At 35.4% G+C, this 13,524-nt stretch overlaps 1 protein-coding gene across 7 annotated transcripts in view; it reads left to right on the top strand.

Moving 5' to 3' along the window:
- LRRC7 (leucine rich repeat containing 7) overlaps nucleotides 1-13,524 on the top strand; it is a 589,098-nt gene that overhangs the window by 237,394 nt on the left and 338,180 nt on the right. For all 7 annotated transcript variants that reach the window (XM_051857612.3, XM_089337199.1, XM_051857607.3 and 4 more), the window contains one exon: nucleotides 1,352-1,469. In XM_051857612.3, coding sequence (XP_051713572.2) covers nucleotides 1,352-1,469 — 118 coding nt within the window. The remainder of the gene's footprint in view (nucleotides 1-1,351; nucleotides 1,470-13,524) is intronic.

Here is a 13,524-nt window from a genome sequence, read left to right as displayed (position 1 = left end):
TGATTATGAGCCATATTTGAGAACCATTGTTTTAGTACTTGACTCTTCCCCACCTATGACTTTGGACTGAAGACAGAAATGAGCCAATCACTAGGGACTTCTTCCACCAAGTATCAGAAGTTAAATGTTTCACTCACTAGATAACTCATCAAGCAGTGCAGGAAGAAAACAAAGGAAATGTGAGCTCTTGTATTTCAGTGCACGGTAATTCTTACAATGTAAAGACCTTTTCAATATGATAAGATGGAAGTTACAATTTATGAAATCAAATGGGGTTACAGACAAAGTAGACAAAAAGTAGGAAGAGAAAGGGACAGGGCCGGCGCCGCGGCTCACTAGGCTAATCCTCTGCCTTGCGGCGCCGGCACACTGGGTTCTAGTCCCCGTCGGGGCACTGGATTCTGTCCCGGTTGCCCCTCTTCCAGGCCAGCTCTCTGCTGTGGCCCGGGAGTGCAGTGGAGGATGGCCCAAGTGCTTGGGCCCTGCACCCCATGGGAGACCAGGAGAAGCACCTGGCTCCTGCCTTCGGATCAGCGCGGTGCGCCGGCTGCAGCACAGCAGCCGCGGCGGCCATTGGAGGGTGAACCAACGGCAAAGAGGAAGACCTTTCTCTCTGTCTCTCTCTCTCACTGTCCACTCTGCCTGTCAAGAAAGGGACAAAGTAGGAAGAGAAAGGGACAAAGAAAAGTCATTTCAAAGAGAAAGCAATTGTAGAATTCAGTGGCAAATGGAACAATAGTAAACAGCACGGGGATGCGGCAAGCATTTGGCACAGCAGTTAGGACACCACTCGGCATGCCCACATCCAGTTTCAGAGTGCCTGGTTTGAATCTTGACTCCTCTACTTCATATCCAGCTTCCTAAGAATGTATGCTCTGGGAGCAGCAGGTGATGGCTGATGTGCTTCAGTCCCTGCCACTTACGAGGGAAGTACAGATTGAGTTCCTGGCTCCCAGCTTCAGCCTGGTCCAGAACTAGCGGTTATGGGCATTTGGAGAGTGAACCAGTAGATGGAAGATCTCTGTTTCCCTGCCTTTTAATACAATGAAAATAAATGAAATTGTTTTTTCTAAGGCCAAATGTATATTTTAAAAAGTAGTGGGAAAAAAAAGTAGAATCCTTTGGATTTTGAATCTGAGTAGCAGACAGTTGTGAAACATTAACATGGGGGCAGGATGTGAAATCATTCTGAAAACAATTGAGAATACAGATGTGGAGGAAAGAGAAGCTTTTATAGCTGGTGTTTTATTACCGTAGTTATAAAGACATTGGTTTGAATTTTGTTACTGAGTTTATTTGTGAATAGGTTTAACCAAATTGTGATCTAATTAACAATTATTTTCTATTACAGCAATTGTTTAACTGTCAAGCTCTACGAAAACTAAGTATTCCTGATAACGACCTTTCAAATCTACCAACCACTATTGCTAGCTTAGTTAATCTTAAAGAACTCGACATCAGTAAAAATGGTAAGGTACTCATTATATCTCTAAATATTTTAAATTTTTTTTGGAAATAAGCTTTAATTTTTTTCTTAGCAAATGATATAAAATGACTTTCTCTTTGATTTTGTTTCAATTGTAAATTGATTTTGGTGAACAGTTAAATCCTAAATTATATGAGACTCTTCAAAAAGTTAATGGAAAATGTATATTATGAAAAATGTACATGTTTATGTCAAAAAATTTTGCCCCCAAATAAGCTCATCTTTTAATTCCAGTTTCCCAAGAGCTTCTTGAAGTCCTTTCATAAAGACAGAAAAGCCTCTCTCCTCCTCTGTTAATGTGACTAAGTCCCTCAGTCCTTATTTCCATTCATGTGCTTATTCTACAAATTCTGAGGTTTTCAAAATCCCACCTGCTCAACAAGGCCTGCCTTTACAACCTATTTGAAATGAGACTCAGTCCTTTTTCCTGGGTTCTATTTTCTCCTAGCTTTAACTGTCTACAAAATTATATAATCTAATGAATGACTATGGTTAATGTGTATCTTTTCTTGACCCAGAATTCAAATATGACGGCAGTGATTTTTCGGTTTTGGTCACTGATATATGCCAAAAATCGAGACTAGTGCCTGGTACTCACAAATAAGTGACATTCAGTTATATCTACATATTTCTGGCCAAACCTGTATATCTGATATTTTGTTGATAATGAAGCTGATGTTAATATTTATGTTGATGGTATTTTACTTTAAGTGATTGTTGAAGTGACAGTTCTTCAGAAAATCTGCTGCAGGATCATTTATGCGTTAATCATTTCCTTCTGAATGGTTTCATCAGGACATTTTACTAGTACAAAGCCAAAATCAGTCACCAAGTGTTATATCTAGTTTATATTTATTGAGGATATAAACTACGGTCCCTCTATCATTAAGATAACCGGTTAAATTGTGTGTGTGTGTTTGTGTGTGTAGGCAAAAGAGCATTGCTTTGGTTATTTCCCTCAATACACTTAGTGCTAAGGGGTCAGGCCTGCTCTCATGAAACTTACATTGTAGTGGATGATTTAGACATTAAACAAGCAGCTGTAGTTGCGTAAATAAACAATTGTGTGTGATGATGCATTTAAAGTGAAGAAAGTACATATGAGAAAGATGCTATCTAGATTATGTGATTAGGGAAGGTTTCCCTGGGAAATGATAACCAGAACTAGATAGGATCCCTTGAAGTTAGGTAAGATTGGCTTGACTGGAGGTAGATAAGGATCTGTTTTGTTAAAGAAAATTGAAAAATCTCTTGGTCACTTGTAAATATAACATCCTTAAGAAATTTGATGACAATATCTCAGGAGTCTTTTTATTTCATTCTGCCAGAACACCTCTCCTCATATGACTACATTACTTGTTCTCTTGTCACCTTCAGATTTTTGCTCAAATTTACTCGAAATAAATCCTTCCAGGATCATCCTATTTAAAATTAAGACACTGTTGTTTATATGCCAGAAACACGTTCTATTCCTCTTTCCTGTTATTTGTTTATTAGAAACTGATATACCATGCATTTACATTATTTGTATATGATATGGATTGTAGGAGTTCAATTAATATTTACTGAATGAATTCATGAATTAAGGGCACTAGAGTATGGAAAGCTTATTGAAATGTGTCAGTGTGAATTGTTAGTGATTTTCTTAAAATCTGTAAAAGGCATTGAGAAGTTGACATTGTCCATGGAGATATAAGTTTAATATACATAAAAAATCAGGGAATCCCATAAATATAGTGAAACATTATGTGATATAAATTGCAATTATAAATTCTTAGGGAATAGAAATATTAATTAGGACCTCTGTATTACTCGGGAAGTGACCAAATAAAGACTATAACTAGAATATTTCCAAGAAACAGTAACAACTGAATAAAGGGTAGCACTTCATTTGTAGGAGACAGTAGGAATATAAACAAGGAACAAAAACATCTTTCTACATCAGTTTGACTTACCACTTGGAGGGTTTTCTGAAAGATAATACTGAAGGAACCATATGAAGATGTTAGATTAGGAACTAGACTTAGATCCGTTTAAGGTGACTTTGGATCTATCATCATTTACTTTTATGGATTAGTTTTTCTATACTTTAATAATTATTACCACTACTCATATATTTATATACATTCATGCATGAAATTCTATTTTTTTACATTACAGCATCTAATAAATATCATATGGCCAAATCCCGCATGCCTTGGCTTTTAGGTAGGACTAGCTCAATAATCCCAGTAAATAAAAATCCATCTCATTTTTAAAGAGAATCGGAAAATAGTTTATCACCAAGTATACACATTAACTCCAGAGAAATATGATAATTTATAAGCACATAATTATTCTTGGTAGCTCTCTTACATTCAAGGAATTTTTGCTGTTAGTGAATGAATCCCCAGTTACAAGTCTTCAACACAGAAGTACGCCTGTGAGCATGCTTTGAAGTCCTTGCAACTGTTAATATAGAGGCTTTTACTTATGTTCATGATTCCTTATATTCTAGAATTATTTATGCAAAAAGACATTCAAGAGATGGAGAACCACTGAGCAACACTAGTGCAGTCCTAAAGGCCTGATGTGTATGGTGATCTGTCAGCCATTGCTGGAAGTTATATAAGCAGTAAAAAATTTTATCACATCAGCCCTTTCAGAAAATCATACATAAAAAAAAGCTGTCACTGAATTCTGTGACAGAGACCTAGACAGTGAGTTACTTAAGTAGCATAAAACATCCTTTGGGAATCTGTCAAGTGAAGAAAGAGCAGACAGAAATAAATGCAGCATCAGCGCCACAAGTGACAAGGTTGGAAAAGCCCCAGTGGAAAAGAGCAGCGTGAGAGAACACAGCAGTATTGATATTGAGGGACAGAACCTAGAATGATTATTTTGAGAAAGAGACTCATGCACACACTGGTCAATCTAGTAAGAGGCATGCCTGAAACAAGCTTGCAGTAGATGTCTGATCCCATAATAAAAGTAATGTACACCAAGGCTGAGTTTAAATCAGATCTGAGTTGTCCATGTGGCCTCCAATATTCCTTACTTTGATGTCTAATTCTTCTGCTTGTCATCCCGATTTGACATTTTTTTCCTCTGCATTATTCAAAAATACTTTTTTGTATGAAAATCTTAGGATAAGTGAGCTACTATGTTTTCACAGTTTGAGTGAATAGCTTTCATCTACATCCTTAACCACATGTCAGCCAGCCATCTTCCTTCTATTTTACCTTCAGGTTATGCCAGATTGACATTCCCAGTTGCACTGGGGTGGTTCTTTGTAACCCTGGGCACTGTACTTTTCTCCATCCCAAAGACTCCTTTCTCCCTACTTCTTTTTCTTAAAATGTTATTTTATTTAAAAGGCAGAGCAACAGAGAGAAAAGGAGAGTGTCAGAGAAAGAGATAGAGGCAGGTCTTCCATCCACCAGTTTACTCCCCAAATGGCTGCAACAGCCAGGTCGTAAGCGATGCTGAAGCCAGGAGCCAGGAACTCATTTCTGGTCTACCATATAGGTGGCAGGGGCTGCAAGTATTTGGGCCATTATCCACTGCTTTCCTGGGTACTTCAGCAGGGAGCCAGATCCGGAGTGGGTGAGCCAGGGCTTGAACCAGTTCTCTGACATAGAAGGCTGGTAACACAAGTGGATGCTTAATCCACTGTGCCACAATGCCAGCCCCTTCTCCCTACTTCTGTATCCCATCAGCCAGACATAGCCTTTTCTACCTTTAAAAAATATATTTCAGATATCATTTATTCCTGACACTGTACAAAGAGAAATAATTGATGCTTCTTCTTGATACATTTTTATGTTGAAATTTTTGAAATTATCTTTTTAAGATTTATTTTATTTGAAATGTAGAATTACAGAGAGAGGGAGAGACACAGAGAGGAAGAGATCTTCAATGCACTGGGTGATTCTCCAAGTGGCTACAACAAGGAACTCTATCCAGGTCTCCCATATGAGTGGCAAAGGCCCAAAAACTTGAACCATCTTCCAGTGCTGTCCCAAGTGTGTTAGCAGGGAGCTGGGTCAGAAGTGGAGCATCCAGGACTTGAACCAGCACTCATATGGGATGCCAGTATTGCAAGTACTGGCTTAACCCACTGTACCAAAATATCGGCTCCAAAATTTGTACTTTTAAAATAAATTTTATATATGCGACTGGAATGTAATAAATCAAGGACTATCTTATTCATTTTTCTGTTGGCAGCTATTAGCCCAATATCCTGCATACATGGTAGGTGCTCAATAAATGGCACGTAATTAAGCATTATCCAGAATTCTTTTTATAAAAATAATTATTTATTTATAATAGAGACCCAACATAGGAAAGGAGCCCCACCTATTACATTGGAAACCCACTAAATGTTTTAACTGAGTGCTGGAAAAGATAGACACAAACTGTAATAAATAATGACTAATCACTTAAATAATTTCTAACCTACCATATAGTAATATTATATCTAATCTCCTTGTTAGTGGGGATAATTTTCCACTACATGACAAGCATGGATGGACCACTCTGCTGAGCTTCACACCCATGTAGCCAACTGAATGCTGGGTATTGCTACAGTATTTCTAACAGATAACCCAAACATAAGGTATTCTAAACCCAACCCATTAACCAGCCCAACTTGCTTTTTCCTCATTATCTGGTTCTCTTTTATTGCCACTATGATCCCCACAATCACTCAATGTAAAAATCCAATCTCTCTTCTAACTCCCATATCCTTTCATTTGCCAAATCCTAATGAATATACTTTATGAATGTAAAGCAATTCTGTTTCTTTTTCACCATTTACATTGCTAAGTTTACTCCTTTGTCTCTTTGGAATACTACTTCAATACCCTTCCAGTTGGCCACCTCATTTCTGTTATTGTCACCACATTACCAAACCCATCCTCCAGAAAGTATTTTTGACAGTTTTTTGGTTGCTGATATGACCGTGTTACTCCCCAACTAAAATATTTGAATTCATCTAGGACAGAATGTAGTTTCCCTAATGCAAAATGAGAAGTCTCCAGAATTGACATGAACTGCATTTCATTCCGTCTGCCATTTCCAGCAAGAACTATTTGCACCTTTTAACTGTGTGATCTAGAGATACTAAAGAGTTTTCTCAAAATTTAATATTTTTGTAGCATCTCTATGATTCTGTTTCTTTGCTTTCTTTTGCCTACATCAGTTTTCACACCTCTTTTAACCAGGCCTAATCTTACTAATTATTTGAAATTCAGTATAGTCATGATTTGGAATTCAGTTCAAATCCATGTGGCTTCTCCACTTGAAAATTAAGTCAAAAGTCCCTCCTTTGTACTGGAACACTCTGTATATTCTCCTACCTAACACTTAATACTATATAAAAACACTGGGCTTGTATTAAAATTTATGTGACTTTAATTTCAAATGGTTTCAATTATGAAGGATACAATTAAACATTTTAAGTATGAAGTAAATGAGCCACCAATGTGCCCACCACAGAGATTAACATGTTAATATTAAATAATAGACTTCACATTTTAGCATAAATAAAACCTTTTTTAGAAATTTGTAAATATTCATTCCAAAGCTTCCCACTTGTTCCTGAGTGAATGTGTTTAAAATGTCAATGAAGTGCTAACACATTACTAACACATTATGTATATTATTCTTCAAGCTTTGCCTTAAATAATGTCTTTTTGAAATTCACCCTTGATAATGGATATGATTCTAATTGCACCCACAACGTATCAAATTTCCCCCTGCCATATATCCTTGCCCATATTTTGGGTTATTAGATAGATTCAATTCCATTCAATCAGATGGAATTGAACCATAGTTTAATGCTTTAATATTATTATATGAATGAAGTTGGCATTTTTTTTCATTTTTTATTGTTCAATTCAGACTACCTCTCCCTATAAATCATCTTATTATTTTTTATTTTTATTTATTTATTTTGATTTGTCTTTCAGGTTCTTGGTGACTTGGATGATTTATATAATCTGAACACTACTCAATTCTCAGTTGTGTGGGCTACAAGTATTATTTTCTGGCTTCTTAGTTTGTCTTTATACATTGGTATGATATTTGTCATAAAGGAGTTTCTAATTTTAATGTATCAAATGTTATCCTTCTTTTCTTTGTAGCTTGCATTTTTGTAAATTATTTAACAAATTCTGCCTTAGGCCAAAATCATAAAGATTTTTCTATAATTTTTCTAAAGCATTGTGTTTTTTCAGTCTTAACTCTTTAATTCATTTTCAAGTTATTTTTTGTGCTATGTATGATAAAAATTTATCTTTTTCTACAGATAGATGAATAGTTATTCCAGTTATATTTACTTAATCATCATTTGTTTCCCTACCTCTCTTGTCTGTAAAAAGCCTCTTCCCAAACTCTGTTGCATTCCATCAGCTTACTTGACTATTGCTGTGTCAATGCCACATTTTTTCTAATTACGATGGCTTGATATTAAATTTTAATATCTGAAAATAGTAGTCTTTTTTTTCATTTTCAAATTTAGTTTCCTATTCTTGGTTATCATTTCTTCCATAGAAATTTTTGTGGAGATGTACAACCTATATAAACTTTTAAAATTAGTTTGAATTTAAAGATAATTTGTGAGGAATTGACATCTTTGCTATAGTAAATATTATAGTCCAGGAATATGGTATTTCCCTATATTAGGTCTTATTTTGTTTCTTTCAATAAAATTTTTATTTTTTTCATATGGTGTTGCAGATTTTTTTAAGAATTAAATACCTCAGTTTTATATATTTTATGATTTTAAAAGCACTTTTATTAGGGCAGACTTTGGCATAGCAAATAAGATGCTACTTGGGATGCTGTCATTTTCTATCAGTTTGACCTGAGCTCTGCTCCTGATCTAGCTTCCTGCTAATGTGCACCCTGTGAGGTAGCAGGTGATGGCTCAAGCTGTTAGAACCCTGACACCCATGTGGGAGATGCAAATTGAGTTCCTAGCTCCCAACTTCAGCCTGGCCCAACCCCATCTATCTTAGGCATTTAGGGATTAAACTAGATTACTTTTAAATAAATAAAAATAATAAGTTTTTAAAATGTTAAAATGCCTCTTCTAATTTTATTGATTTTATTATATAGAAACATTACTAATATACACATGTTACTCTCACATTCAGACACAGCACTGAGTATATATTCCTAAATATAACCATTAAATTCTTTTTATTTTATGCATACAATAATGTCATCTACATATGACATTTTTTTTTTTTGACAGGCAGAGTGGATAGTGAGAGAGAGACAGAGAGAAAGGTCTTCCTTTGCCATTGGTTCACTCTCCAATGGCCACCGCGGCCGGTGCTCTGCGGCCAGCACACTGCGCTGATCCGAAGCCAAGAGCCAGGTACTTATCCTGGTCTCCCATGCGGGTGCAGGGCCCAAGGGCTTGGGCCATCCTCCACTGTATTCCCTGGCCACAGCAGAGAGCTGGCCTGGGAGGGGCAACCTGGACAGAATCCGGCGCCCCGACTTGGACTAGAACCTGGTGTGCTGGTGCCTCAAGGCGGAGGATTAGCCTAGTGAGCCGCGGCGCCGGCCACATATGACATTTTATTTCTAGAACTTAAATCTTTATATTTTCTTAAATTATGTTTGCATAGATTATAATCCAATTAATTTAGTATATAACCCATTTGTTTACTCATATTTTCAATATTATTTTCAGTTATGATCCACAATGTCATATTTTTTGTAAGCCTCTGCCATATCTGTATTTTCTCATTTGTATTTCTAACATTGTTTAATTGTGCAGTACCTCTTGTATTCTTTTTATTAGCCTTGTTAGAAGTTTTTCTCTACTTATTTCTTTATTTTATTTATTTATTTTTATAATTTTTTAATATAAGGTGAACAAATTTCATGTTCATATACAAGGATTTATGAGCATAGTGATATTTCCCACTCTACCCTCCCCCTTCCTTTCTTATTCTTTCTTCTAATTTTTACAATGATCTACTTTCAGTTTATTTTATAATTATACAATTAACCCTCCACTAGATAAAGAATTAAACAAATAGTGAGAAGGAAAAAACACTGTTCCACAATAGTGGATACAAGGACTGTAAATGATAATCAGTTCTCAAAATGTCAATTTCTCTCATTTACATTACATTTTTGGAACCATATTCATTACCACAGAACAGGAGAAATATATGGTTTTTGTCTTCTTGGGACTGAATTATTTATATAATTTTTCGTATAATACCATTTTGGCTTCTTGGTCTCTTCTAGTGTTTGGTTGGTTTGTTGGTTTTATTTTACATTTCATTAATTTCTACTTTTCATCTTTGCTTTTGCAGCTATTGTCTAATTCTCCATCTACTTTCATAGGTTCTACTCAGTTGCTTTTGGTTTTTATTATACTTGAGTCCTTTTAGTCATCATATTATTTTATTGAAATATTTTGGAGACTACATGGCCTGGATGATACTGATTTCTCTTTTATTCCTTTATACCTTGTAGCCACATATATGGTCAGTTTTCAAAATATTCCTTGTTGCTTATGATAAAAATATACATTCTCTTCTGGGCATAAACTAGGGTTCTGCTGGTGTTATACACTATTTTCCAATATATTTTAAGCTTCTCTGGGACAAATACCACATTTTCATTATTTTTAAATACTTAGAATATAAAAATATCAGTACCTGAAATATGTACTAACTTGGCTATTCTAATCACCTAATAAACCATAGAGCAACATACTGGAAAATGAGTGTTCAACTTCCTGTGTTTGATAGAGATAATCTTCTTTATCCTAAAAATAAGAAATGACTATTAATCTTGTTTTATCTAAAGTAATTTCAATGTTTTGTTAAATGTGGTTATCTAACTAGAGAGAAATTTATATATATATATATATCTTTATGCTGCATAAAAATCATCTCCTTTTCTTAACTCTCTTTATTACCTTATTACATGTAGTAATTTGTGAGTAAATGCATCTCTTTTTGGGCCAATGGTTTTTTTCTTATCCATCATTCTATATTAATTCAGTAATAAAGTAAAAATACTTTATGTATCAGTGATAAAAATGTATTTCATATTTCAGTTTGAATAGTCCATGCCTATTTGTAGAGTTAATACATAATCATAAAGGAGTAAATTGTTTTATATGGTAAATGAATGATATGATAATGATTGATAAGGTTTAATTAGGCAGTGACCCCATTTCTAGTCATATTGTTGATTTGTCATAGTTTTATGTAGGCTATGATACTATAATTTAAGGACTTTAATGAAAATGAATTAATTTGAAAGCTTTTCTTAATTCTGCTACAGTTGATGTTTTTCCTCTCATCTTCTAAAACTTATTTCTATACATGAATGCATTTGAACAGCATCACAGTTGGCATAATCACTATTGTTAGATATAATGAAAGGCAATCAGCATTGAAGGCATTATAATGTGTTTACTGACTTGCCAAATATTATGCCCCTTCCCCCCTCCTCTTCCCCCTCCCCCAAATGCATACAAAATACTGAAGATAAATCATATCCTCTGCTTATAAGGAAGTGAGGAGGTTTTTCTCTCTCATACATACTAGAGAAAGAAGATAGGAGTAGCCAGTTGAATGATAAAAATATCCTTAAGCATTTGATCATATTAAGAGAACAGAGTCTCTGGTAGTGAATATATGATATACTTATGGTTGAGTCTACTATGGTATGCTTTCTGTGGGTTGCAGAGAAAATGTTATTATGCAGTTGCTCTCAATAAACAATGAATATGTTTGGTGTTTGGCAAAGCATTCAACCAGTTATTTAGTGTAAAACTCATTTTTTGCCTATTAAATGTCACATATTCTAAAAATCACTAACTCTGCCCTCACTTTAAAGACAACCTTCCCTTTCTATAAAATCTACTTCTTCTTAGGGCTATAGTGTTAAAATAAACAGGATTTATTTCCTCTGTTTCTGTTACAAAAAAACAACCAAACAAACAAGCAACAAAATAGAAAATTATGGCAACACAAACTAAGTCTCTTTTCCTGCCACCTTCTCATCCTAATACAAGGGCTTTTAACTCTTTCTAATGTATTCATCAGGACAGAAAATGAAAAATAATGTCTCTGTGTGTTACCAGTACTTACTCCATGGGAGATGGCACTTACAGTCTGGTTATGTGACTGAGTGCAAGGAAGAAAGAAACAATCTCCACCTTTTGACCCTTCTGCATTTATGTTGAGCTCTTTCTTCTAAACTGATCAATTTTCACAACATCATTGCATAGCTTTTCTGAGCTGATTAACCTGCTCTCTGTATCCCATTAAATGGGACTGGTAATGGACCCTCATCCACATGTACTAGCATAGTGAGCACTCAATGAAGTGACTGATTGATAATAAAGGAAAAACTCCTTTAGTCAAATATGAACTTAGATTATTAAAAAAGTCTACTTCACGTAATAGTGACTCAAAATGTCTGTGGTTGAAGCATGAGTGGGCAGGGAATGACATGCTGCTTAAATTAACTCATTTAGACTAAGTCAAATTCATTCCTTTGAGAACTCATTATTAGTTCACGTCATAAATACTCAGAATTATGCCCAGTTATGGTCCTTAGAACCAGTCATCCGATTAACTCTAATTTTTGACTACTTTAACAACATTTGGTGTTTTACTTTATAATGCTACTGAAATAGGCTGAATTTTGTTAGAATCCTATGATTCTTCTTTTTGAAAAGAACTTTACCACCATAAGATATTTATATCATATAGGCAACCATTTGGGCTGATATGTATGAAATTCAAAACACAAAAGTATCCATATGTACTATCCATAGCATCTGTATTGATTTATGTAAAAATTTATAAGTAAAAATAATTTTATGCATTTGTGAGAACACTAATCAAATTACAAATTACAAATTTGACATTTGTGAAACAGTTTGTTATATTGGGTTTGTATGGAACAAGATGGTTACCTTTTTTTTTATCTTCAAATAGATAATTAGAATCCATGGCCTCTGTCTTTAAAACACATTAATTCCATATTTGAAAAGCATTTTTATTCATTGTTTCAAGCCATTGAGGTGAAAACATAATAACATACCAGTTAATATAAGCACTTAGTGAGTTCCCATTGTTTTCCTAGCTTTAACCTAGGTATTGTCAGGAAAATCAGGAAATTGTCAACAGAGAATTCCATTCTATATCCCATACTCCTATCTTTCCAGAACATCCTTTATAGAATTCTATCATAGGCCAGCGCTGCGGCTCAATAGGCTAATCCTCTGCCTGCGGCACCGGCACCCCGGGTTTTATTCCCGGTCGGGGCACCGGATTCTGTCCTGGTTGCCCCTCTTCCATTCCAGCTCTCTGCTGTGGCCTGGGAGTATAGTGGAGGATGGCCCAGGTCCGCGCAGCACACCGGCCGCAACACAAGTCATTAGCATAGAGCTGGGTGGAAGTAGAGCAGCCAGGACAGGAACTGTCACCCATGTGGGATGCTGGAGCCACAGGCAGAGGATTAGCCTACTAAGCCACAGCACTGCCACCTATGCTTCAATCTTAAGCACTCAATAGATATTTGAATAAATACTTCAATCTTGGTTAATGTGTGATACTTCATTCATAAAATAAAAATAATATTGTCTAATATATCACCCTCAGATTTACTGAAATAATTCAGGGATTTTACACAGTGGCATAGAGAAGTATTAAGTTATCTTACCTGTCAAAAGCACGTTGAATTTTATCTTTATTTGTTGGACTCTTACTAAGTGCCAGAAATGATTTCATACCATTAAATACTCAGAACACCCCTTTGAATTAGGCAAGAAGTGAATAACTCTCAAATAGCATAATGTCTGCTTAAGACTGCATGCTTAGTTTGGTGACAAAACCGAGGCTCAATAACCCTTCCAACCAGAGCTTTTAACTACCATGCTAGACTACCTTCTGTGTTTGAGTTGAACAAGGAGGTAAAGATATACTCTAGGGGCCGGCACTGTGGCCAATGGGTTAATGCCCTGGCTTAAAGCACCGGCATCCTACATGGGTGCTGATTTGAGA

This window comes from Oryctolagus cuniculus, chromosome 7 (assembly GCF_051225735.1).
Source record: "Oryctolagus cuniculus isolate XC-2025 breed Fujian yellow rabbit chromosome 7, ASM5122573v1, whole genome shotgun sequence".
Taxonomy (NCBI): domain Eukaryota; kingdom Metazoa; phylum Chordata; class Mammalia; order Lagomorpha; family Leporidae; genus Oryctolagus; species Oryctolagus cuniculus.
This window is presented reverse-complemented; position numbering and strand designations above follow the sequence as displayed.